The 26,981-nt window shown below is 34.4% G+C and overlaps 3 protein-coding genes and 1 pseudogene across 3 annotated transcripts; 2 read left to right on the forward strand and 2 right to left on the reverse strand.

Annotated features, from left to right (window-relative positions):
* Nucleotides 1-1,412: 1,412 nt before the first annotated feature.
* Nucleotides 1,413-3,652, reverse strand: LOC108823355 (uncharacterized). Its single transcript, XM_018596537.2, has 3 exons — nucleotides 3,122-3,652; nucleotides 1,955-2,193; nucleotides 1,413-1,858 (listed from the first exon to the last, which is right to left on the reverse strand). The coding sequence occupies exons 1-3, from the start codon at nucleotides 3,584-3,586 to the stop codon at nucleotides 1,612-1,614; spliced, it is 951 nt and encodes a 316-aa protein (XP_018452039.2). The 5' UTR covers nucleotides 3,587-3,652; the 3' UTR covers nucleotides 1,413-1,611.
* A 3,007-nt stretch (nucleotides 3,653-6,659) lies between these two features.
* On the forward strand, nucleotides 6,660-7,953 carry LOC130500156 (uncharacterized; annotated as a pseudogene).
* Nucleotides 7,954-8,357: 404 nt separating this feature from the next.
* LOC108823300 (probable pectinesterase/pectinesterase inhibitor 41) lies at nucleotides 8,358-11,082 on the reverse strand. Its single transcript, XM_018596470.2, has 2 exons — nucleotides 10,005-11,082; nucleotides 8,358-9,180 (listed from the first exon to the last, which is right to left on the reverse strand). The coding sequence occupies exons 1-2, from the start codon at nucleotides 11,026-11,028 to the stop codon at nucleotides 8,486-8,488; spliced, it is 1,719 nt and encodes a 572-aa protein (XP_018451972.2). The 5' UTR covers nucleotides 11,029-11,082; the 3' UTR covers nucleotides 8,358-8,485.
* Nucleotides 11,083-16,971: 5,889 nt separating this feature from the next.
* On the forward strand, nucleotides 16,972-17,721 carry LOC130500157 (wall-associated receptor kinase-like 22). The gene is made up of 2 exons (XM_056994901.1): nucleotides 16,972-17,294; nucleotides 17,343-17,721. Exons 1-2 carry the CDS (start codon nucleotides 16,972-16,974, stop codon nucleotides 17,719-17,721), a joined length of 702 nt encoding a protein of 233 aa, XP_056850881.1.
* Nucleotides 17,722-26,981: the final 9,260 nt, after the last annotated feature.

Raw genomic sequence — 26,981 nt, forward strand, 5'->3', positions numbered from 1 at the left:
TAATATAACATATATTTTTTTCTTTATTCAAAAGGGTTAATATATTTTCTCTTACTCCTATTTGTTACCTAATAATAAGACTCATATCTAATTTAAATTCTGAAGATTTATATAACAAACAATAACATTTCAGGAATCAAATATATATATAAACTCATTTAGTTTAATGGGTCTTATATTATAACAAAATTAATAGAACAAATACTTATGTAAAAAACAATTAATTTATTTATCCAAATTCAGGATAATTAAATTTATCCAAAAATAATTAAAAAAATACATTTCAGGAATCAAATAATTAATTTATCCAAATTCAGTTACTGCTTCTTATCAATATATTGCAACTATCTCTTCCTATTTATTTAACTGCCTATCTTCCTATTTTAACGATTTTTCAATATATCAATATATTTTTGTTAAAAAGAAAAACGCTGACCATATCAAAACGCTGACCATATTATAATTTTTTTCTACCAAAATCAGTTATCACGTTTTTTTAAGGCGTATTTATGATTAATACCATTAAAATAGGATCATTCCCTCTTGATAATAGTTGTGTCCAATTTTAAAAAAATATATATATAACTGCTTATCTGCATATTAATATTACTGATAAAAGAGTTTGAGTAATATTATAAAGTAAATGGTTAAGAATGATAACTGCTAAACATAAATTCGAGGGGAAGCTATAACTACACTCACCCTTATTTAAATCATGTATAATTTTTTATTATAAATATATTTTTTATAAAAATTAAATTAAATAATGATTTAAAAATATATATAACCCCCAGATAACCTTAAAATTAAGCAGAACGGATGCGGGTACAAAATTATTTGTTTGCAGGTTGTGCGGGTCATATTTTATAACCAAAACAAAATTAAAAACCCGCGGGTTGGCGGGTCAGCGGACGAGTTCAATCCGTAATCCAGCCTTAATCGTGTGCGATACTGAATCAATTTTTAAATTGCTATTGTTTAATAAAATATATTTTGATTAAAATTTATACAAAAATATGATTACCAAAAAAATATAATCAGAAAGAAAAAAATATCAAAAATTAAATTAAAACAAAAAATATACCCGCCCTTTTAAGGGCGGGTCAAAAGCTAGTTAATGCATTTAAAACTAAAACATAACTTAAAATCTGAAAATAGTATGATTTATAGAATTTTGTAATGAAACAAATACAGCTAACAAAACTAATCATTTAAAATATATATATTTAATCTTTATTAACATGTGTGCGAATCATAAGATATCATCTTATAAATTCAAAGGAAATAGCAAATAATGACAAAGCCATTTTTAGTCAACATAAATTATTGTTGTTCATGTGCTGTTTAATAGTATAATCTATAATCTGGCTCTAACATCTAGGGATTAAACAGCTATAATCTGGTACCACAAGTCAAATAGATTCCCCTAATTTCTTACTAATCCACAAGGATGTGTGTAAATGTCTTACCAGATATCTGTTATACATGACAATTACTTATAAATTTCGAATTGAGACAAGTAAATACACAGTACTCTTTCATATCAAATCCATTACAAGTAGAGGCTCACACCAAGTAAGAAAGTGCCCCTGAGAACTTGATTTCGCAGGTTCAGAATTTACTGAAGAAGCCATAGATATGGTCAGTGACTTCGTCTGGCTTCTCTTGCTGAAGGAAGTGACCAACACCTTCCATGACCACCACTTCTTGAAGGAATGGAACATGTTTCTTCAAACCACCTTCATGTATGTACTCCTTTGTTCCAGGGATGTTGTATGTTATGTCTAGATCACCCACAATGAATTTCACAGGGACTTTGATCTGTAGACCGGCCCATGGAGCCGTTAGTTCCCAGCTTCTACAGGTTAGAGAAGGATAAAACCAGATCAACCATGAGTTATCATAATGATGAGTTGAACATGAGGAGGCTAGATAGTCATAAAAGACACTTTACAGGTTCATGGCGCGATAGTAGTTTAGTCCACCAGTGAAGCCCTTTTGGCTAAACTTTTCTGCATAGAAACTGACATCTTGCTCAGTGAGCCAAGCAGGCAAAGCAGGTGGATCAGGTAAACCTCTGAAACCAAGTGACTTTGGAATGCAAGGTGGGCGTGGATTACGCGAAGTGAAGAATCTGTTTATTAACTTCTTGGTATCAACTTGAGCAAAGTCTTCCTCAATCTCTCCAGGCTCCTGAGATAAAGAAAGAAACACTCTGGATCATTAGTAATCTAGTACAGAGAACCGAACCCACTTAAAGCAAACGGAAACAACAAGACAAATCAAACTTGCATTTACTCATAGCAACCACATTCCCAAATAAAATAAACAACGTTGACTTTCTATTAGACTACTACCGCCATTTCAAATCATAAAAATAGGAAAATATGCTAAGCTACTTTGAGCTTTGTATAGGTAGGTGATAGGTCCCAGTTTCCATAGATCCAAACACAAGAATAAATGTTGTCTGGTTTGTTGAGCAAGTTCCATTTCAGTACACATTGACGCATTAGTTCAAAAATAGTCAAGCAGCATCAAGGTTCCTCAATGCCATGGCAAAACGTATTTGCTATATTGAACCTGGATAATCACTACTAACTTCACACAACTAAGCACCAAACAAGCAATTAGCCTTTGATGATTAACCAATGTGGGAAACGAAGAAGAAGGGTCCCATGAAGTAACAGTTTCCAGTGCCAACACATTCACAGTACCCACCACTTGTTAGCCTAAGCAACCACAAAAATAAATAAAGTAATTGACTTTGACTTTCTATTTGACTATAATTGCCATTTTAAACTCACAAAAACTGCAACTTGCATATCATAAGCTCAACAACTACTCTTTAACTTTGTCTAAGGTAGGTGATTGGTCATACGTCCCAGTTTACATTGATCAAAACAACATTCCACATTTCCGTGTCAAAAGACGTAATCACTACCAAACAGACATGAAATAAGCAATTAGCTAAAGTAATCTGCTTTTGATGAACAACCAATGTGATCGATGAAGAAGAAGAAGGTCCCATGAAGTGACAGTTCATACCACTCACTCTGTAGCCTAATCTTATCTTCAACAGTAATAAACAAAAAAAAAAACCTAAATTGATTCCAACTCTCACCTGAAACCTGCAGATGTAGTAATCCTCACCGAACAAAGCCTTAAACGCATCGACAGGCTTCACAGAAGGATTCCTCGGATTAAACACAACGCTCGTGTTCACCAGCGCCTTGACTAGATCAGGCCTCATCATACACATCCACCACGCGACGATCGCTCCCCAGTCGTGACCCACGAGGAACACCCGGTCAACGCCGAGCGAGCCCAGCAGCCCGACGAGGTCCCCGACGACGTGGAGGACGGTGTAGGAGCTGGCTGAAGGCGGGGCGTCGGAGTCGCCGTAGCCTCGGAGATCGGGAGCGATCGCGCGGTAGCCTAAGGCGGCGAGAGAGAGGAGCTGGTGGCGCCACGAGTACCAGAGATCGGGGAAGCCGTGGAGGAAGAGGATCACTGGTCCTGAGCCGATTGAAGCCACGTGCATGTTGATGCCGTTGGTGGAGATCGTCCTGTGCTCTATCTTCTCCATTGTTTCTTTTTCTCAGTTCTATTCACTCTCAGGTGCTTATGAACACTGAAATTGAATTTTAATATTGGGATTTTTGTTAGTGGCTGACAGTGGATAGAAATAAACAATTGTGACCAATGAGAAAGACCCTATAGTCTTAATTCTCTAATGCTATTATAGGCCCATTACAATAGTGTTATTCTCTCTCAAGTAAATGTCCGGTCATATTAAGTGGTTACCAACAGATCATCCTTTATTTGCATCTGCTGAAACACTAGTGAATATAGCAAAACAGTGGAATAGAGAGGAATTTATTATATTAACAGAAGACGATTGTAAAGCAGCCAGACCAGTGGCGGAGCCAGCTTAACCTTTCATTAGGGTCATTTGCATAATTTTATTATGTTATATGGGTCAATAGCTTAAATATCTAACGTTTTTTTCAGTTTTTGTTTCAAAATACAAAGAATTTTTTATCTTTTTGATAAAAATCCATATGGTTCACATGTGACCACCTTCGGACTAAGCTAGCACCGGCACTGAGCCAGACGCATATACATACCCAACCAATATAATCTCATGTACCATTATATCAAAGATGAACAATATACCGTTAAATCAGATTATTGGATAGCTTCACATTTCATAGAGGAAACTATATATTCCCTCCGTTTTTTAAAAAGTGTAGTTGTGATATTTTTCACACAGATTAAAAAATTGTTGAAATATATGTAAGTTGTAATTAATTACACCTCTTTGACCAATAGTATTTTAGATAAATAAAATTATTTATAAAATCAATGCAGTTTGCAATTAATTTTTAGCTGAAAGTTAGTATAATTTACATTAGAATTGTAAAGTGACACTCTTTGTGTAACAAGAAAATGAACTCAGAATGACACTTATTATGAAACAGAGGGAGTAGCAACCAAAAGGGAATATGGATTTGAAGCAACAAAATCTTAAAATCTACATTTAATATGGAGAGCAATTTCATTAAACTTGGAGTATGTCAATCGTCATTTATCTTCTCATTTTTAAAGAGTTCTGTTCTGTATTCCGACAAAACCTCACATATTCAATTTTTAAAGAGGTGAAAAGTGCACATTCAAATTTGATAGTTACAAAATAGCGTATAAAACAACATAAGGACATCTCCAACCCTACTCCATTTTTTATTCCAAACATCATTTTGGAGTAAAATCCTTTCCAACTCCACTCCATTTTCAACTTCAAAATGGAGTAATGGCTAGGGTTACTCCATTTATGGAGTAATCTTACACATTACTCCATTTTGGAGTTGAACTTTTTTTATTTATGAAATGGTCCTTTAAACTTTTAATCTTTTTATTTCTTACTTAAATAATATTTTAAAATAATAGAATAACATAAAAACAAGATATTCCATTATTTAATAATTTGACACAAAATGCATAACATAATTAAAAACATAAATAATATAAAATAAAAATAACATAAGATAAGATAAGTGATTTAATAATCTGGCAAATCGCTTGTGGATCCGTTAAGACCGGTGAAGTATTGCCCAAACGGAGAAGATTGCGAAAGAGCTTGTTGATCTTGTGACTCAGCATTTCGTTTTGATATTATTTGCATTTGTTGAGCTTGAATATACGCACGAACGTTTGGATCTTGTATAGAACTCAAATCACAAAATAAAATTTTGTTTTCTTCTTTCAGTGCATTATTTTGCTTTTGATTCTCCATATATTGCATTCTTTCTGCACTTGACTTCTTTAATTGTTCCAAGAGTTGTTTATTTCCTTCTTCCAAGGATTTTATAGTCGTTGATGCTTGATCATCAAGTTTTCTTTTCAATTTTGACTTTTTCACCCCACTTGTACGTTGAGAGGAAGATCCACTGATAATCTCGTCGTCATTGTCTAAGTTTGGAGAAAATGAAGACAAACCTGGAGATACTGGTGGAGAATTGATGACATGATCATTAGAAGAGGTGGCACCATCCATAAACTTTTCAAAAATTTTAATCATGTTCCAAACATGATCAAATTTCCAACCCGTTTTGAATTGTGGATCTTCACTTAACATTATTTTGGTTTGATTAAACTGTATATCATTAAGAATAAAAATTAATAATTTAAAAAACTTAACAAATTTATAAATTGTATAATGATACTTACGATATCATTATTCGAAACACCACTAGGACGTCGATTTTCGCATTGTCTGATGCATGCATGCAGTTTTTTTGTTGCTTTCTCAATAGTTTGAATTCGAGATTGGATAGATCTTTTTGTACGCTCACACCAAGTTGTCTTCCTTCCGTTTTCATAACCTTTCATCACACGAGACCAAAACATATCAGATGACTGGTATGCACCTTCAATTGGATCTTGAGAAATTTCCATATAAACTTCACATAAAAGTTTATCCTCTTCTTGAGAATATCCAGAAGAACGAATAGACATTTTGTTAGTAGTGTAGATATTTTAAAATATTTTATATGGTGAACTAAACCAATATTTATAGATAAAAAAATATTTCTTTGCCATGCTATCGTAAATAAATTTTGCCAGTTTTCAAAATGTGATTTATGTGCCATGCAAAGTTCAAAACATCTTTTACTATGTCATGGAATCACGACAACATTTTAATGGTTTTCAAAATGTGATTTATATGTTATGCAAAGGTCAAACTTTCTTTTTCTATGCCATGCAAAGGTGTAAAAGTTTGTGAATAAATTTTGTTGGTTTTTCAAAATATGATTTCTTTAACATGCAAAGGTCAAAAAAATATTCAAAGTCCAATTCAGTCAAAAATGTCATACAACCCATAGTTTCAATGCCATGCAAAGTTAGTCAAAACATCTTAACCAATAACGTAATATTTTGGACTTTCCAATACAGTTTTGATCCATGCAAAATCAACCAAACTTAAAGAAATATATTTAAAACATCAGTAAAGATATAACAAAAAAACTCTATAAATACCAGCAAAAATAAGTGTAAGCACCACAATCTCATACTGTTTTCTCTAAATATTCTTTCTCACAATGAATTTCAGTTTTAAAAAAATAGCACATCTTCTTGGTTCGTCATCCTCTTCTGATGATGATGAAAATATGGAGATTATTAGCACGTGTGTCGCCCAGGGCATAAGGGGCTAGCTTCGACAACGAAGAAGAAGCCATATGTCTTGCAATCTCCAACAACAATGCAGCCATTCATTCTCTTCTCAACCAACAAGACAATTCGGTTATTCACGGTGGCTCAGTCCCGGGGCGTTTTTTTATTTACCGTGATCGACAGAGCGCATATTTTCGACTATTTAATGATTATTTTTCGGAGACTCCAACCTACAACGACAAGATGTTTCGCAGGAGATATCGTATGTCGCGGTCTTTATTCCTTCGTATTCGTATTATTGAAGCTGTTGAAAGTTATGACAACTATTTCATATAACGGAGAGACACAATGGATAGACTTGGATTATCTTTTCTTCAAAAAATAACAGCGGTGTTCCGAATGCTAGTATATGGTCTCCCTGCAGATGCTACAGACGAATACGTAAAAATAGGCGAATCAACGGCTATTGAAAGTATGAAAAGATTTTGTCGAGCCATCGTCAATATTTTTTCGGAAAAATACCTACGGTTACCAACGTCTAGTGATATTGCCAGACTTCTTTATATTGGTGAAAAACGAGGGTTTCCCGGAATGCTTGGTAGTTTAGATTGCATGCACTGGAAGTGGAAGAATTGTCCTACCGGTTGGGCGGGACAATATGCAGGTCGTAGTGGATCACCAACTATAATCCTTGAAGCTGTTGCAGATTATGATCTTTGAATATGGCATGCATATTTCGGAATGCCGGGCACTAATAACGACATCAATGTGTTGGACTCTTCTCATCTTTTTTCCAATCTTGCTCAAGGTAGTGCTCCACCTGCTCATTATTTTATTCAAGGAAAAGAATATTATATGGGTTACTATTTAGCGGATGGTATTTATCCAAAGTGGTCGACCATAGTGCAAACTATTCAAGAGCCAACGAGTCAAAAAAAGAAATATTTTGCAATGCAACAAGAAGCATGCAGGAAAGATGTTGAACGTGCATTTGGAGTTTTACAGTCACGCTTCGCTATTGGGAAAGGACCTGTTCGTTTTTGGAAAAAAAATGTGTTACATGACATCATGACTACATGTATAATTTTACACAACATGATAATTGAGGATGAGCGTGAACTCGATGCACCAATTGAAGTTGCAAGAGAAGCTCCACCTCCAGAGATCAAAACTGCAGAAGATGAAAATGACCGATTTCACAATTTTCTTGCTCAATTTGGGATTATCAAAGATAAAAAAGCTCATTTTTCATTACCAAATGCATTAGTTGATCATTTGTGAGAAAAATATTCTAATGCTCATTATTGAACCAATTTATATATTATGTTTTATTCTATTTTTATAGTTTCTTGTACCTTCTAATAATAAATGTTCAATTTAAATAAAATATATTTTAAGGCATTTTTGCAAACATAAAATAGTTGGGGTTAATTGGTAAACTTTTATAAGTATAAGATATTATTAACAATTATTAACTATTTTGGAGTAAAAAATGGAGTAATACATTGGAGTAAAACCTTACTCTATTTTGGAGTTGTATCATTTTGAAATAAAATTTGGAGTAATACATTGGAGATGCTCTAAAGATGCTTTGGAATAGATATATTTGTCACTCGTGGACACTGTATAATTTTTGTATCCATCATTTACTCTAGCAATCTCTTCCAACTTTTGGATTCGTTAAAAATGTAACTGAAATTTGATATTATTTTATGATATTCTCAAATAATGTCCAGAACTACAACGGTTTATTAAGGTTCTAGTGTTCTACTATGAACTAATAAAGTAAGAACAAATAATCAAATACAAGAAATTACGACAGTAAACCGGCCATATAAGGCACACCACTCTGAACCATCCACTCATCACCAAATAAGAAATTCGAAACCGTAAAGTTATTCGCATCGGTTGAGTTGATCACGTGATAACCAGGCCAAACCACCCGATCCGTGGTACTAGAACCGGGTCCCGTATTGTTATACTCAGCATAGTACAACGTACTCAATGCGAAATCTCCATTCCACTCTCTCCAACCAACCGGTTCAATAAAATTATCCATGTACGATTGCATGAAAACCGTACGTGAATACTCTTTCCACGGTCGTCCCAAATATGTTTTAACCGCGTAGTTGCTCGACACCAAATCATCTGCAGGTCTAATCGTACAGTTGTGGATCGAAGTTCCTGTGTTTTGGTTCGGGTCGGTACGACCTTGAGCTGTGATAGCGTTAAATTGGTTCGGCAACGGTTGTCTTGGATACAAGTTACAGTTTTGTAAGACAACAGCTGCGTTTCCGAATATGAAATCGACCGTTCCATAAATATCGCATTCTCTGTAGAATTGTCTTAGTGAGTGAGTGTATAAAGTGTCTTGGTAAGCTTCGAAGCTGCAGCTATAGAAGATGGAGAGATCTGCGCTGCTCCTTAACGCCACGGCCTGGTGCTTCTCTGGCCCGGCTGTGTTCCGGAAAGTCATGTTTACCGCGACGAAGTTCGGCGATGTCACAGCTGAAAGAATAAACACACGACGATTATTCTTTGTTTCTATCAAATACTATAAACAAAAACGATAATAGTTGACCCAAAATGAAAAAGAATGGTACAGTAATTGTTAATGCGTCTTGTCACTTGTTCACTAGTCTCCTAGAAGTACTACAAAGAGTGTCATATAGTGAGAAACGTGTTGAACTACCACTCATTTAAAGGTTCGATTCAATTCTTTTTGGTTAAAGTCAATTCAAAAATATGCGTCGGTAACATGCAAAAGTGCGTGTATTTCTTTTTTTTTTTAAATAAAAGTGCGTGTATTTCTTTATTGCAAATATTACAAATATATATATTTTTTAAAATACTCGTTTTAAAATATCATAAAATTTTGTCCAAAAAAAAGTTGTAAATTTGTGAAAAAAAACTTTGAGTATACTAAAATTCATTCAGTTGAAAATTCATAAAATGAGACATGGATTTTAAAGAATTTAGTAACTCTTTTGAATTCGAATCATTGGTTCAAAACTAATTGTGGTAATATTGGAACTACAACTTATTTAGTTATAATTTTACAAGAAAAAACTTATTTATTTCTATTTTATAAAAATAAATAAACTTCTTTATTTCAACTATTGCAAGGTGCATGTTTTTATTAAAAATTAGTAAATTGCTATTATGAATGTCATTTTGACACTTTTGACAATATTAGCTATTTTCCTAATATTATACTATAAAATTCATAATATTAATTTCCTTTTAGATAATGTTAGTATATTCTAACTAAAATAGCTACAAACTAAAGTCATTAATGTGAATAAAGCATATCATATCTATTATGGACGTACCAAAAGTGGCGGAGTTGAACGTGGTCCAACCGTCAACGACGCTCCGGTTACCGGTAATAATCGTACGGTTGATTCCATCACCGATCATCATAAGATATCTTTTGTTTTTCGCGATCAATACGTTTTCATCATAAACACCTGACGTCACGTAGATAACGAAGTATCCAGCTGTACCGTCGGTTTTGTTCGGCGCCGCCGCAACTGCATCCGTTATGGTCGTGAAATTCCCCGTTCCGTTTTGGTTCACCGTCACAATGTCACTCACGAGCACAGAGTTGTCGTCATTATCATCGGCGAGCTTCCTCCTGCTTAAAGACTCGTAAACAGCCCGCGTCCGTTCCGTCATCTTTAACGGCAGAGCTCCGTTACGGAAGTGACGGAGCGGCTTGTTATGAGGGTGAGTGTTCATCGGGTGGGCCCAAGAGTAGCCGGCTTGTTTCTTCTTCTTTGGGACCCACCCTTTAGTGAACAGAGCGAGCGAGACACTGAAAAGCTTCGTGTCGTTAATGAGAGGCAATGCGACGCCGTTTCGTATGGTCCACGAAGAGGAAGCCGCGGTGTTGACTCCGTCAAGACACGTTTGCTCGTTAGTCAACGCCGCCGAAAGAAGCGTTTGGATATCATCGGCTCTTGAAAAGGACAGCGTTTTGGACGATGTTGTGACGTTGACGGTCTCAAACGACGTTGTGAGATAGTCCGTAGTGAGGCTAGCTAAGTCACGGCAGTCTTCGAGAGCTCCAACGGCGGATTGTGATAATAAGCCTTTGTTGCGTTTGAGGTATTTGTCTATCGTGCGTGTGAATTTTCGCGACTGCGTTAGTGACTTACGTAGGGAGAAGCGGCCGTAGTCCTGAACGTCCCCTTGTGACGTTTGTGGGAACACTGACCTGCAGAACTTGGGATCTGGCGTCGTTTTGCATATGCTTGAGGAAGAGTTTGATGAAGAAGGAAGGATTTGAGAAGCAATGAAGACTGTTTGAAGATACAAGAAGAGTGTCATGAGCAAGAGTTTTGAAAATGTCATGTTTCTCTTTAGTGTATTATTAAATAGATGTTTTGGTGTGATTTTGGAGAATTAGGTTAAGTGGGTTTATATAGAGTGGAGGAGGTTGGGAGGTGGTCCATATAAATGTTACTGACATGGAGAAATTTTTCACATGAATAATCTTAGAATAAATGTAGCTGTTGTGTCCATATTTTCAATTGTCTTATTCAAAATCTAAGTTATGTGATGTGTTATTTAAATGTTTCCGCCTTTTTATTTTAATTATAATATAACAAAACAACAATAATGCCGATTCTTGTAGTTTTTTTTTCTAAGTCAATATCATGGAGTCTTGTGTGAGCAAAACGCGTTGTTACGTATATATTATATTCGTCGGACATTGCATCTTCAAAGCTGCCCAGCTGTTTTTGGTAAAGATCTATGTCCGTTCATGTCCTGGCTCTAATCGGATAATAATGGAATACTATATTACGAGATATCGGGATACGTATAACTAACTCACCAGTGTTTTATAATTATATGTAAATATTCAATGCGTAAACTATACTATGGAGCTTGTTACTATGCATGCTTCGCATTAAAATAAATAAAATCTGTTTATGAACTGCTCAGATCTTGTAGAATCAATTTTGTCAATGGCGGTGGCAATGTGTTAGGCAATATATGTTTGCGAATATGCATATAAATATATAATGTATTACTATTGATGTATAGTTTCTTTATAAAGTTCTCGTTGTTTCGCCTAAATGAACTATATTAGGTATGGACTATTTGACTTATGAGCTCAAATAGTTAAACAATAACTGTCGAATTACTTTCTTTTGTAAAGTTGTGATAATTTTTCTATTATTGTACGCCTATATGCACCGGCGTGTCTATTTACACACATTTAGCTTGTGAATTTACAACCACTACCATAATTCATTTTTGTAGGTGTATATCTTTACTACACAATTATCATAACACCTGCAAATTCAAAAAGAAAAATAAAAGAAAAGAATTAACGTCGCTTTTGTATATTTGAAGGATTAACATTAACTATTCTTATAAAACAGGATAAATAATCTGTTTTCCCACGAGAATTATGATACAACATCGTGACTTCGTGCTAGATCTCTCATAAATAAAACTTTCAAATCTATTTATCCACAAATTAAAAGTTTCAGATTCATTTCTCATTAGTTATACATACAATATGGTTTAAACTGGTTTAATGTTAACCAAATAATTTTAAGCCAACTAAACCAAACAAAAACCAATTGAGTAACAAAAAGAATTTTACCCTGATCAGATTTGGTTTATGACTCAACGTCGTCTAACTTCTTCAGATTAAGATTAACACCATCGGATTGACATGGGATTATGGCTCCAAACTCAGTAGCAGTGACAATGGAGAAGCCATAAACTTCTCTTTACTAAGGGCTCATATCCATTCTCACTCTTTGACAACAAACGAAATCTATTAGCCTAAAACAATTTTCATCGCTCTTCACTTCGGTCAGAAAACTAACAGTTTTCTCCTTTAAGCACATAAACGAAGAAGAATATCTCAAAAACAGAGGAAAACTAAAGTAATTTGTCATTAGCTGTTTAATGGATGATTACACAGCCGACATGTGTAGTTAGAAATCAAATCCGGCAAGGGTCATTCTTTTTTATTCAATTGATTTTTGTTCGGTTTAAAACTAGGGATAATTTGGAAAATACCTTATTTACAATTGAAAATTTGAAATTTACATCTCTTTTTACAATCAGATTTTTCTTTTGAACTTGGCTTAATTTTTTTTAATCCAGATTTTAACTAAAGATATTCGTGAATTGCGTTAGAATTTTTTTTAGTGTTTTAGCTTGCTTGTGTTTTAAAGTTCTGTAACAGCTAACATCAGTTTACAAATCAATGTAGGCGAATCTAAAATACTTTAATCATATACCTACATATACTGAGACAATACATATGAAAGAAAAATATTAGTTATGAGAAGTAGATATGGATTGTATCAACATTAGATATTTAAGCAGTATAAGGAACAATTTGTAGATCTTGAACATTATCAGTTACGAAGCTTATCTGGATTGTATCAGAAATAGAGAAACTTAGGTAACATAAATAATAATCTGAGAGGAATTCAAAAAGAATCAAAATTCTGTTAGTGCAATAACATACATAATCATGACAGAAGAATCTGAAGAATAGATGTATATTGAAGCTAAGAAGAAACTTTCAGTAAGCTCAAAGCTTTATATTCTTTTTTTTTTTGCACAAAGCTTAATTTTGTTTTGTTCATAGATCCACAAACAACCCTTGTATCACCAAAACTCATAATTAACTAAATCAAGATTTAGAAACTAAAGTTTTGGATAAAACATTAAATTATAAGTTACATCTTACCAATTATATCCCGAAAGATGACATCTTAAAAAAGTTTGTCTTCATGTTTTCCACGTTAATGGTTCTCCAAAACTTTAATTACTATTTTCTTTTTACTAGGTTTCAGCTTTTTCAAACATTAGAAGAAATATACAAACCTAAAACAAAGTCAAAATGGAGAACTAGAGAATGTAGAAGATATGCTTAGTGATTTAGATAACGAGGAAAATGAATGTTGGCGATGTGTTTTTTTATCATCAAAAGTATAAAAATATATTCTAATAAATATGAGTATGCTTCGAATTGGTTTAAAAATTAAAATAATAATGTTGACAAAAGAAAATAATATTAAAATAAGTGTAAATATCAAATTGGATAATTTAGTCATTTTACTTACAGAAAAGTGTAGTTTTTTAAAAGATTTAAATGAAGGTTTAGTTTTCAAAATAAAATCTCATATAGAGATATTTATCCGAATTTCCCCTTAAAACTGTTTGGTTATTCATTCTTTTTACCATGATGTATGGGTAATTAAGTTTAGAATTATTATTTATTATTTTGGGAAGAAATAAATCTGAAACTTTTTCAATTCGTAGATAAAAAATTGAAACTTTTATTTCGTAGAGATATCATAGTTTGGTAATATCTGATAGTACAGTCAAACCTCTATAAATTAATAATATTGGGACTACACCAAAACTATATTTTTTATTCATTTATAGAGATTATTAATTTATCGAGATACTAATTGAACTAAAAACTTAATTTGGGACTATAAAATTATATTAATTTATAAAAATATTAATTTATCGATTATTAATTTAAAGAGATTATACTGTATATCATATTTTTCATAGAGAAATAAATCGTTTACCCAATTACCCTTTAAAAATACAAAGATATTTGTTTGTTTGATTCTTTTCGAGTGTTATTGGTTTCGCCAGGGATTGAAAGAAAAAGCTGCAACTTATTTTAACCATCCAAACCATATTAAACATGACTTTTTGATTGATAAAAATATTTGTGAAATCGTTTTTAACGTAATTTCGCTATTATGTATCTTACCAAACCAAAACTATAGTTTTATGCAGCTCCCTATTTTTATAGTAGAAGAGAGATCTCGTTAAGTTAAAAGTATCATAGGAGTTTATGAACATTTCCCCCATTTTTCAACATTTTAAAATATGTAATTAATGTGGTGTAGAAAAATTGTATGAGCAGGAACATTTTTCTGGGTCAACACGCAGAAATAATTGAGACTGAAGAAGTGTCAACTGTCCGTCCAGCCACATTGTAATCACGTCCTGGTCCACCACCTTAAAAATTTGCATTTTTTAAACTGAATAAATATTCTTAAGAATTTTGTAGTTGTGTTGACTAAACTGGTTATTGAGTTGTTATTATTCCTTAATGTTATTTTCTTAGTACTATTCTGTTTGTATGTAAATATTATTTTTTTGGACAGTACTGCATGTTTTCTTTGCTGGGGACCTTTAAAAGAGAATATGCGTAAATGATAAAATTGCAGACGGTCCGAAAGCGATGGACTATAGCCAACGACTTGCTGTGGCGTCAACATAGCCAAAGACTTCTCTTTAATGTAACCTTCGTTTCTTTAGTTTTTTTTAACATAAACTTTGTTTCTTTATTTGCGTGTCTTTTGAGGGTTATTATACTTGCATGTTCTCTTTTGTCAAAAGACTTGCATGTCATCTTAGTAATACTTTTACGTTGATTTTGATTATTATATTTGAATAATTTTTTAACAAGTGCATACTCTAATTGGACTCTAAAATTCAAACTGATAGCGCGTGTCTATGTCGACATGTGTATAGGTTGAATCCAAACACTTCTTACTAGTTTGAATGTCATTGCGTTGGTCGTTACATGTTTAATGGTGAAATAGACATTATCAAGCTAAGTTTATTTATAATTTTATATTTTTGTTAGTTTACCTTATCTCATATTTATTTCTATTTTATTTTGAAACAAGATTATTTGGACATTTTAATATTTTTAAAGATGATAAATTAAAATGCTGATTTTCATATTAAAATTAAAAAGTTTTCATTAAACTATTTTTGGAAATATTAACATTTTTAGTGATATTAATATTTTTAGAAATATCATACTAAAATGTTGATATGTCATAATACAATTGGTCGTTTTAAATTCTATGTGGATACTTTCAATGACTTATAACCTCAATTTTTATATAGTATAGATTTTTCTTAAATATATAGTTGAAACCTATATCCATATTTTTAGTTTTACATTATAATTTGTCTCTCTAAATATACAGTTGACATCTACATCGATATATTTTGGGAGTCACTTGTTATATGAATGCAGCTTAAAATGCTTCCTACTCCTGGATATGTAAAATATATAAATGTAGATTAGTCAGAAATTGGTGATTTTACAATTTAGTGTGAAGAGAAATTGAACTTGTGATTCTCTAACAACTAAATATAGAATGCTGCAACGTAAGAAAAATATTTCTATATCTGTCATGGATATTCTAATCCTGGAAATAGATATATAGTCACCTTGATAATACTGGCAGCGTTCTTTTCAAAAAAAAAAAGATAATACTGGCAGCGCTAGGAATCATAAGATGTGCTTGATGATGACAAATTGGCAACAAACCAACACAGCGCAGCATCATGGATAAATTATTTTCCTAACGTCTTTGAATATTATTGAAAGAATCCAACTAAGAAACCAACAACGAGAAAAAAACAATTTTGAATCACGTATGTTTCAACCTTTCATCTTGTTGGTTTTTTGTTTAACACAACATCTTCAGAAAAAAAGAACGATGATAAAACCCCTTACATGCTGACAAAAAGAAAACTTACAGAGAAATTAGTTAAAGAAAACAAAAATAATCGTCTTCAATTATCTTATAATTGGAAGACAATTCAATACACACAAATCATAACAAAAATCAAACAAAAACCTAGAATATAAGTCAATTATTATTTCTTTCAATATAAAATGAACCGTATCATCATCACATGGGAACAGTGATAAGAGAGAAGTTCGAGACTTCGAGTAATCTATTTTCTTCATAATGTACACAGAATTGCTACTTGTCAAAAAAAATTGCTAACTTCTTATATGCTAATCTATGCATACTATATGTAGCAGATACACTAATTAATATCATGAGCTTCCTAGATAACGAAGAAAAATCACTACACTTGCGGAGGAACTCCAATTACTCAACGTGTCTATTGTATTATAGAAGCTTGTATCTCAGTACTTTTGTTAATTTAATTATTGTAGATATCGACGAATATTGCAATTCTTGGTCTAATCACTGTAAACAACGATCAGAATGTGCGCATACAAATGGAAGCTACTATTGCAAATTTGCAATTGGGACAAGGACACGTCATTTTCTATCAAAGACCTTACTTTGTGTAGGTCACACTGAATTTCTTAAATCGATTTTTATTTCTTATAGTGTGAGTTTTTTTTTCACTCTTATTATGTGATTTGCAGTTGGGATACTTCTCTTCATTGTTTGTCCTTCCCTGTTGCCGTTGGTCGGAGTAGGTGTATTATACATATTTATTAGAAGGCAAATGCGAATCAAGCGCAACAGAGGTTTAGTGTTGCTGAAACAAATTATCTCAACGGGAGGCAGCGTCTACACAACAAAAATATTCACTTCAAAGGAGTTAGCCAAAGCAACCGGAAACTTTAGCAAAACTAGGGTCCCTGGCCACGGTAGCCAAGGCAGGGTATATAAGGGTATGCTTATCGACGAAATTCAGATTCAAAATTTCATTAACGAGCTCGTCGTTCTATCGCATTTAAGTCACATGAACATCGTTAAGCTTATTGGGTTTTGCCTTGAGACGCAGGTTCCTCTTCTCGTTTATGAATACATCTCCCACGGAAACCTGTTTGATCGCATCCACGATAATGAAGCTGGTGAATAAACGTTGGCTAGTTGGGAAGTGCGCGTAGGAATTGCAAAAGAGATAGCTGAATCGCTTTGTTACTTCCACACCACGGCATCGACTCCGATATTCCATAGGGATATTGAAACGGCCAACATTATGTTGGATGGTAACAATAGAGCCAAGCTTACTGATTTTGGAATCTCAAAATCAGAATCTGAAGATCAAACCCATCTCACTACAATAGTGATAGGCACCTCCGGGAATCTAGATCCTGAATACTATCAATCAAACCAGTACACCGAGAAAAGCAATGTGTACAGTTGGCATTGTGCTTTCCGAGCTTATTACTGGCGAGAAGCCGATTTGTTTCAACCGGTCACCGGAAAACAGAACGCTTGCATCCTATTTCAACCGTGCCATGAATGAAAACATACTTCTCGAAAATTATCGATGCTCGGATCATAGATGAAACTAAGGTGGAACAAATCGTGGCGGCAGCACAGATTGCCAAAAATTGTTTGAATCTGATGAGGAGGGAACGGCCAGTCATGAGACAGGTGTTGAGGGAATTGGAATTTAGCTGCTCGTCTCCGGAACAGCCGCAGCCCCATGTGTCATGTATGTGAGGAAGAGGAAGTCTACATAGGAGTAGAACCGAGGAACTACGTCGCTGCTACCGCACCAGCTTCTCAAGACATCGTTGCTGCATCATCTTCGTCTACGTAATGTTCAGATTATGAATCACTGTTTCCTATTACTATTTAAACTCATACCTTTGCTTTTACCATTATGTGGTGCGCATTTTGTCTTGATATGCTTCTGTATAAACATGATGAATTTTTATTATTAAATAATTGGTTTGGCAACAACTTTACATAAATTTTTTCTCAACAATATTATTACAGAATTTAAATAGTATTTACACATAAATCATATGGGAAAATTGCTAAATATGACTCATAACTTGATTTCAAATGCAAAAGTAAACCCAAACATGAATCAAATGCAAAAGTGACTTTAGGGGATATTGAAATTACAACCTGCTCCTTGTGTAGAAACAAAAAAACCAAAATGTTTTTTACGTTTCTAACCCCGTAAGTTTTCCGTCCAGACGACTTTCAAGTAAGTCGTCCAGACGACTAACTTGTAAGTCGTCTTGTATTGTTTTTAAAAAATAATTTAAAAAATTTGTAAAAAATATTTTGATAAACGAAAAATAAAAATCATATAAGTAACATATGTTTTAAGTCATATAAATTAAGATATAACAAAAGTGAATTGTTTTCGACATAGATGAGTGAAAGTAGTGAGTCATGATATTCTTTGGTTTAGGTTTTGCCATATGTTGTAGTATTGTATGTGTTCTTAGAGTTAGATTTTGGAAAACATAAAAGTATTTTTGAAAAATATGAAATTTACCCAAATGTATTTATTTCTGTGTATAGTAAACACTAAGCAAGTTTAATTTGATTTTATAACGTGTTTAGTTAGTTAATTTTAGTCAATTTAGTTTAGGGGTTAAATTTAAGGTCTGGACGACTTACTAGTAAGTCGTCTGGTGAATATATTTACGGTAGACGACTTATTAGTAAGTCGTCTGATGTATAGTATTCCAAACGACTTACCAGTAAGTCTTGCAAACCGGACCCCTAACCGGATATTTACCGGACATATATAAGATGGTTTTTTTTATTCACTGTTTCGCGAAATTCAGAAAAAAACCCTAACGGCGTTTCTCTCAAAACCCTAAAGGCGATTTAGAAGGCGATTACCGTCGATTCTCTCTAATCCATCGTTCTCACCGCCGATTATATCTCCGACGTTATCACCGACGTTCTAAGCACCGTTCTCACCGCCGCTTCCTCTATTTCAGATTTGACAGGAAACCCTAACGCCGCTTCCTCTATTTCAGATTTGAGAGGAAACCCTAACGTCGTTTCTCCGTAAACCCTAACGACGTTTCCCTGTAAACCTAGCGCCGTTTCGTGTCTCGTTCTCTCTGCTGGTTCTCTGTAAATCCTAGCGCCGAGACTCCCAGAGGCGTCTCGTCGAACTCCGCCGCCGGTAAGTTATTTCTCTTACTGTCGAGTGGTTGATGTTGGAAATTCAGAACATAAAACATTGTCTCTATCTATAGTCGTTCTGACCGCGCTTCTTAATTTGTCGTCTATTTTGGCAGATCTATAACCACTGTGTCGAAGGCGACTATATCTTCTCCGAATTTCCAGGTGGGCTTTGAACTTTTCTATTGGATGTCTTGGAAGACTTTGCGGAAGACTTAAATATAAGCCAGACGACTTAATACAAATCGTCTGGAAAGTCTTCCAGCTGGAAGACTTTGCGGACGACTTAATATAAGTCGTCTGGAAAGTTTTCCAAACTTATAACTTGAACTTCAATACTGGATGGTTGTCTGTTTGAGATGGTTGTTGTCTTTGATTGTTTTTGTCTTTGATTGTTTCTGTCTTTGATTGTTTTGCAGACAAAAACATGGATATTCCAAAACTCCCCCGGAGGTAATATACATTAGGGAAAGAGCCCAACCCAATTAAGAGCATTTCATATCACACATATTGTACGACGTTGCATCATGCTTTAGAGGATGCTCTTGATCATCGAGAATATGAAGCGCTGAAGGAGTCGAAGTTGGGAATTTTCATCAAGTTCCAAGAGCTGGGATTTGGTTGGGCTTCAAGGCTGGTTCACTTCATGCTCGGTTTCCAGCTCGACATAAAGAAGAAGTATGAGCTGTGGTGTCTCGTTGGTCCAGAACCGCTGAGGTTTTCACTGATGGAGTTTGAAAAGCTCACTGGTCTAAACTGTGAGTACATCGAGGACCTTGAGAGTTCGTACTGTCCTGTTACGCCGGAGATGTCTGTTTTCTGGGAGAAGTTGGGAGTTAATATCAATGTTGGACCATCTACTGACCAGATAATAGCAGCACTCAAGAGATGCAAAGAGTGGTCTCGGGATGATAGCAAGCGGCTCGCGTACCTTGCTATCTTCGCTGGATACATTGAAGGGAAAAAGGTCACAACCTCTACACGGGCTAGTCTGGCAAAGCTGGTGATGGATTTAGAACGGTTTGAGAATTATCCATGGGGGAGAGTCGCTTTTAAGGTGCTGATTGAGTCTCTGAAGGCCAAAAATATCACGAGTTGTTACACGATTGATGGGTTTGTACAAGCTTTCCAGTCCTGGGTGTACACAGCTCTGCCGGAACTTGGTGCTGGTTATGGTACTTCCGTAGGAGGCGAACCGGCTGTACCGTTACTGGCTTAATCGGGTGGCAAAGGACACAGATGGTTTCAACAGGCTATCTGCAGTCAGGTATTTAAACTTGTATCCAAAAGATTTCGCAGGAGACTTATAATTAAGTCGTCTGGAAAGTCTTCTAGCTGGAAGACTTTGCGGACGACTCATATTTAAGTTGTCCGCAAAGTCTTCCAGCTAGAAGACTTTCCAGACGACTTAATTACAAGTCTTCTGCGAAGTCTTTTCTTTCCAGACGACTTTATCTAAGTTCATATCTTTTATTTATTGCAGACTAGAGTGGAAAACTTTGTTGAGAAGGAGGAGATCATTGAACTTTGTTGGAAACCGTGTGAGCATAATCAGCACCTTTCACCAAGTACAAAAGATGTCTCCCTTTATAAGTTTTGACAATGTTTTCTTGAAGGTGATAATAACATATTCCTCGGGTTGCCCAAGGAAACACCTTATCACACGCACTTTTAATTGCCTCGTGTCGGTCGGACACTATCACCAGAGGAGAGTCATGGGATATACAACTAGCCAATTTTGTGAAAAACCATTTCCAAAAAGGTCCATCTTCAGCATCTATGATCCCAAAAGCCAATGGAAATATCTGAAAATTCCCATCTTGTGCCGCTGCAACTAACATAACACTTCCATACTTCCCATTTAGGTGAGTCCCATCCACCACAATGACCCTTCTCTGATACTTAAAACCTTTGATAGAAGCTCCAAAGGAGATAAATAGATACTTAAATCGGTTCAGAGAATCGAGTTCTATAGCCGTGATAGAATCGGGATTTGCTAAAGAGACTTGCTCGAGATATGATGGCAGTCGCGAATACCCATCTTCTGTTGATCCTCTCACCAACATTTGTGCATATAACATTGCTCTATATGAAGTGGTGTAATTAAGCGTCATACCAAACATGTTCTTCATAGCATCACTGATATGCTGCAGATTTAACCCATCAATGATTCCAACACGATCAATGAAAAGCCGAGCAATATACTTCAGAGTACAATGTTTCCACTGAGCGATTCTATCTCCCACTGAGCATGTATAAGCTTGCACATACTTTGTTACCCAAAACGTGTTTGTCCCATGTTTCACACTCGCTCTGATCCTCCATCCATAACCACTAACCCGACATATTGCCACAAGGAGAGTTTTCGATGACTTGTATAATCTGAAGGTGAATCCACGCCTCACTGCTGTCAACCGCAGCTCCGAAACCAATGCATCCTTGCTAACGAAACTCTGGTTGACATGTAGCTTGTTTCTTTGAAATTTTTCTCCTTCAATAGCATATGTTTCTTTGAAATCTTCAAAACACATATCATCTTCTTCTGAGTCCTCATCTTTGACCTTTCCATAAACACTGTAATTCTCATCATCCTCGACCGCTTCAGCAACATCACAGATATCAGCATCCTCCTCTCCATCATCCTCCTCCCCATCATCCACCTCCTCATCCTGCTCCTCCCCATCATCCTCCTCCCCATCATCCTCCTCGTCATCATCCTCCTCCCCACCAGCTTCATTAACTTCTTCCCTTTCCTCTTAAACCGTTCTCATCTTGCTACGGCTTCTCATCTTGCTACGGCTTGATACATAAAGCCGTACTCCGTGCGTTTTGGTTATCTCGAGCAAGTATCCAACTTGTCTATCACTTGTAACATGAATAGGAGGGGTATCTGGAGCCATATCTTGCATCATTGCTTCTGGTACTGAGTAACTTATCTCCACAGATTCTATGCTCATATCCAAGTTAAAATCTTCTTCAGTCATTGCAACAAGTTCAGCATGTGTCGAACCTTCACTCAAAAAAAACATTCTCGCTCCTTTGGAATCATCAACCACAAAATCCCAACAACCATCTTTCCACAACCATTCTCCATACACTGCAGGTAACCGGCATATCATCTGCACAAAATCAAAAATAAAAACACATTAGCTAGAAACTTTGATTAACATGAAGTGATGTTGACTCTTAAACTCTTAAATATTACCAATTATGTTATAAATTTAATTCAGTAGCTCCAATATTGATTAATATACATGAATTAATAAGAAAATGTAAAAAAGTCTTTATAGTTTTGGAGAAAATGAAAGTTTACTAAACATTGACGCAGACGACTTACTGGTAAGTCGTCTGGAATACTTAAACGACTTACAAGTAAGTCGTCTGAAGAGGTCATTTTGGCAATTGACTTTAAGCTGGACGACTTACTTGTAAATCGTCTCGGATAAACAGGTACTTTTGCATTTGACCGAATTGTGTCAGAAAAATTGACTTTTCTTATACGACTTACTAGTAAGTCGTCCCTCGGAAAACAAAAAACTCAATATTTTATTAAAACGAGATGACTTACTTGTAAGTCGTCTCATGTTAGTTTAAAATTCGAAAATAAAACTGAAATTTTTATTTTTTCCAGACGACTTAAACGGAAGACGTCCAGATAGACGACTTACACGGAAGTCGTCTGAGATAAGCAAGGTTTGACCAGAATCTCAGAATAAAATCTGGACGACTTTACTTATCCTAGACGACCTTCAAGTAAGTCTTCTGACTGGACGACCTTCAAGTAATTCGTCTCGGAGAAAATAAATATTTAAGTTGTTTTTCCAATTGAAAAATTAACCTGAGACGACTTACCAGTAAGTCGTCTAGCTTTAATAAAATATTGATTTTTTTGGTTTCTCCAGAGACGACTTACTAGTAAGTCGTCTGGGAAAAGTCAAATATCTAACACAGTTCGGTCAAATGCAAAAGTAACCCGTTTATCCTAGACGACTTACTAGGATATTCTCGGGTTTTTTTTCTAAACAAAGAAAGATGGACTACTTACAAGTAAGTCGTCTCTTTGTCCAGAAGACTTAACCGTAAGTGTTCTACAGCCAGACAACTTATAGGTAAGTCTTCTACGCAGACAGATCTGGAAATTTTTCCAATTTCATACATTAAATTAGTGAGATGACTACCTTACCACACAGAAGTCTTCTCCAAATATCCGGAACCTTAAACGAGAGTAACCCACCAAGAATAGTAAGCTTGAATGTCTTTATCAACAAAAAAAAATTAAAATCAAAAACTTGAGTTTTTTGGATGAATATGGAGACAAAGTGAAAGAGATGTTGTTTTCAGTTCATAACAATTGAGAGAGAGACAGTAAATCGATTTCAGGTGCATTAACAGCTTCAAATTGGTTGTTCATGGTAGTTGGGGTATTGAAGGCGATTGTAATCTTGTAAATACCTGAAGATGATGAAGTTGAGAGAGTAAAATGGTCATTTTCGAAAAATATTAAAAAAAAATTAATGGCATTTTCGTAAATACTGTGAACATATGGGGTGAATAGGGCAAAAGAAAGATAAAAAATGAGTGGTTACTTTTGTGTTTGACTTTAAGTTTTGAGTCAATTTTGCAAAAAGCCCTATATATTTATGTACAATATGGATTCATATAGAGAAAACGAAAGTATAACAACGAAATGTAACTACGACAACTATACAGATGCAATTATATATCGATAAATCCAAAAAAGTGTTAATTTGTTGTTTTTATTTTTAAGAAAAGCACATTATCTTTTATTCCACGAAAGAGCATGTACCCTCGGCAGTATATACCATTTTTCATAAAAATAAATCCCATCGATTCTAGCAGTCCATTCACGGTGCTCACACATCGTTTTACGAGAGGCTCCTCTATACACTTGAACGTTATAAAAACTCTCTAATTTAGGCCCATGCCTCAAGAGACACGTGTACACTTTCCTTGCTTGTCCATTCTTTTCGGTGAACCAGATAAAGGCTGAATGATTACTATGCATTAAATCTCGTAAGAATAGATCCTTTTTCCATATAATGTACGTTGAGAACTTTAGGTGGAATGAGTCCGTTCTATCATTATAGTATTTTCTCGGCTGGAGGATTTGGAAAACATAAATGCTTCCAACTCAAAATATTCAAAAGTCATAACACTAAGACCAGTGTTTTTAAAACCGGACCGGCGAACGAACCGGAAATTATTTGGGTCACGGGTCATTGTGGTTCGACCTGGTTCGACCGGGGTCGATTAGATTAAACTGAATTTATTATTTTATAAATATTATATATATTTTTTTCAAAAAATAGTCATAATGTTTAGAAAACTTTCAAAAATAACAAATTAAAATGTGATAAAAATAATAAAAAAAATAATAGTACAAATCTAAAGTCAATAGGAAAAAAAACATTTAAAGTTTATTCTCCAAATCTTTGTCCTTCTAAATCTTCATCACCTATAAAAATTATATACACATTAGTTACAAAACTCTATTTTGGTTGCAATTTGTGACAAACAAAATAGTATATATGTTAAAAAGGGAGAAAAAATAATTATTTTATTAACAAAATTTTGATTTTTATACGAACCAGGGTTTCGTCGGTTCGTTGGGTCACTCGGTTCCCGGGTTTTTAGCGGTTCAACATGGGTTTTTAATCGGTTCAACTTTAGTTGGGTTTTGACATTAAACCAACCCGGATAGGTGTCCGGTTCGCGGTTGAACCCGGTCGGACCGCCGGTCCGATCCGGGTTTAACAACACTGACTAAGACTTATTCTTGGGTTCACCTATAAAAAATCTAGAGGTTCATCCAACCAATAGGAATTAACCATTTCACAATTGATATCTTTTAAAAAAAAACAAAATATTATCAAGTTATATTATGTTTTTAAAATAAAAATATTAAAATAAATAAAAATAGTAATATATGCAAAAAAAAAAATATTTTAACTCCCTCGTCAAAACACTAAACCCTAAACTCTAAACTCTAAATTAAAACATTAAACACTAAATCTTTAAAATACCAAATCCTTAATCTTAAAAGGAGTTTAGGGTTTACCCAAAGGTTTAGTATTTAGAGTTTAGGATTTAGGGTTTAGTATTTCGATGACGGTGTTAAAATATCTAATTTTTTTTGCATATACTAGAGTTTAGGGTTTAGAGTTTAAGATTATCCAAGGGTTTATCGTATACCCAAGGGTTTAGGGTATATTCAAGGGTTTAGGGTTTAAGATTTAGGGTTTAGGGTTTATTTTTTTGACAATGTTAAAAATATATATTTTTAAATCATTTTTTGTACCTAATATTATCTTTATTTTATTTATTTTTAAAACATAATATAACTTGACAATATTTTGTTTCTTTTTTTTTAAGATATTAATTATGAAATACTTGATTCCTATTGGTTGGTGAACCTAAAAGTTCACTCTAGGGGTGAACCCAAGAATAACTCTAACACTAACTGACATAAAGATTATGAAACGGTTCATTTTTTTGGGATTACTTTTGGAGTAATAGCGCTATCAAAATTGGGTTAATTTGGCTAGCTAATAGCCAAATTTGAAAACAAAATTAACATATATCATTGATTTTGACATAATTAGATTTCATAGTATTTTTAACCTGATTTATTATAATATTATAATTATGAGAAAGATGACATAGACAATTCGTCAACCGATAATACTATCTACCTTATATATACGTTTAACTGCAAATATATATATGATCTTTATATTTATAGTGTTTATAGAGATTTTTTATGGAATTATAACGGTTTTTGGTAGATACCATGTATTTTATGTGATTGTTAGTGACAAATACCATAACCTTTTTACTGGCAAATTCTATAACACAAAATTATGAAAATTACATATAAGGAAATAATCTTCTAAATAATATTAATAAAGGGAAAAAATGACTAAATTACTACATATTCTATAGTTTTTTTGTAAATCTACGCTTTTTTGAAACACATGCTTTAATTAGAAAGAAGAATGTTAGCTGAGAGGCATAAGTGTTCCGTCAACCACCAGAGTTCCGCCTACATTCAAGTCTTTTTAACCAAAGTATCAGCAAGGATGTTCCTCTCACGAGGTATCCATGAAAAACAAGCAGACTTAAACGTTGCTACAAAATATAAGATATCAAAAATCACTCCATAGAGCTCTGGGATGCAATTTCCGGCATTGATGGTTTTGATCAGTTGTGTAGATCAGACTCGAAGCAAACACAAATTTATTTTCCACCTAAAATCAGCAACGTTCATCATCTCGTCTCCGATTTTCTCACTGTCAACAGCCGTATAAATCTCGATTTGGCTGTGTATTCGCCTTCTTAATGCCTAGCCATATCAACTTATCCAGAGCCCTGGTTTCACTTGGTTTAATGCACAAGATCCTATTCTCATAGTCAAGTAAGCAGAGATGGATTTTAAATAAGTCCCATTATGTGGCCCCTGTTACCATTAGTTCCGACACCGTGAGATAACATACTGCCTGCGAGGAGGCCCTAATTGTCTCTCCTGGTATCTCGCAGCCAACCAAAGGTCCTGCCATACTTTAATAGATTTGCCATCACCAACAATCCAGCTCAGATTTTCTT

The sequence above is a fragment of the Raphanus sativus genome, chromosome 9 (genome assembly GCF_000801105.2).
Source record: "Raphanus sativus cultivar WK10039 chromosome 9, ASM80110v3, whole genome shotgun sequence".
Lineage (NCBI taxonomy): Eukaryota > Viridiplantae > Streptophyta > Magnoliopsida > Brassicales > Brassicaceae > Raphanus > Raphanus sativus.

Excerpts from the sequence above, each read along its gene's own strand:
- LOC108823300 (XM_018596470.2), bottom strand. The coding sequence starts at position 11,028 with ATGACATTTTCAAAACTCTTGCTCATGACACTCTTCTTGTATCTTCAA. Across the intron at positions 9,181-10,004 it reads GTTCAACTCCGCCACTTTTG|CTGTGACATCGCCGAACTTC; the intron begins GTACGTCCATAA and ends TTATTCTTTCAG.
- LOC130500157 (XM_056994901.1), top strand. The coding sequence starts at position 16,972 with ATGCGAATCAAGCGCAACAGAGGTTTAGTGTTGCTGAAACAAATTATC. Across the intron at positions 17,295-17,342 it reads TACATCTCCCACGGAAACCT|TTGGGAAGTGCGCGTAGGAA; the intron begins GTTTGATCGCAT and ends AACGTTGGCTAG.
- LOC108823355 (XM_018596537.2), bottom strand. The coding sequence starts at position 3,586 with ATGGAGAAGATAGAGCACAGGACGATCTCCACCAACGGCATCAACATG. Across the intron at positions 2,194-3,121 it reads ACTACATCTGCAGGTTTCAG|GAGCCTGGAGAGATTGAGGA; the intron begins GTGAGAGTTGGA and ends TCTTTATCTCAG. Across the intron at positions 1,859-1,954 it reads TACTATCGCGCCATGAACCT|AAGCTGGGAACTAACGGCTC; the intron begins GTAAAGTGTCTT and ends TCTAACCTGTAG.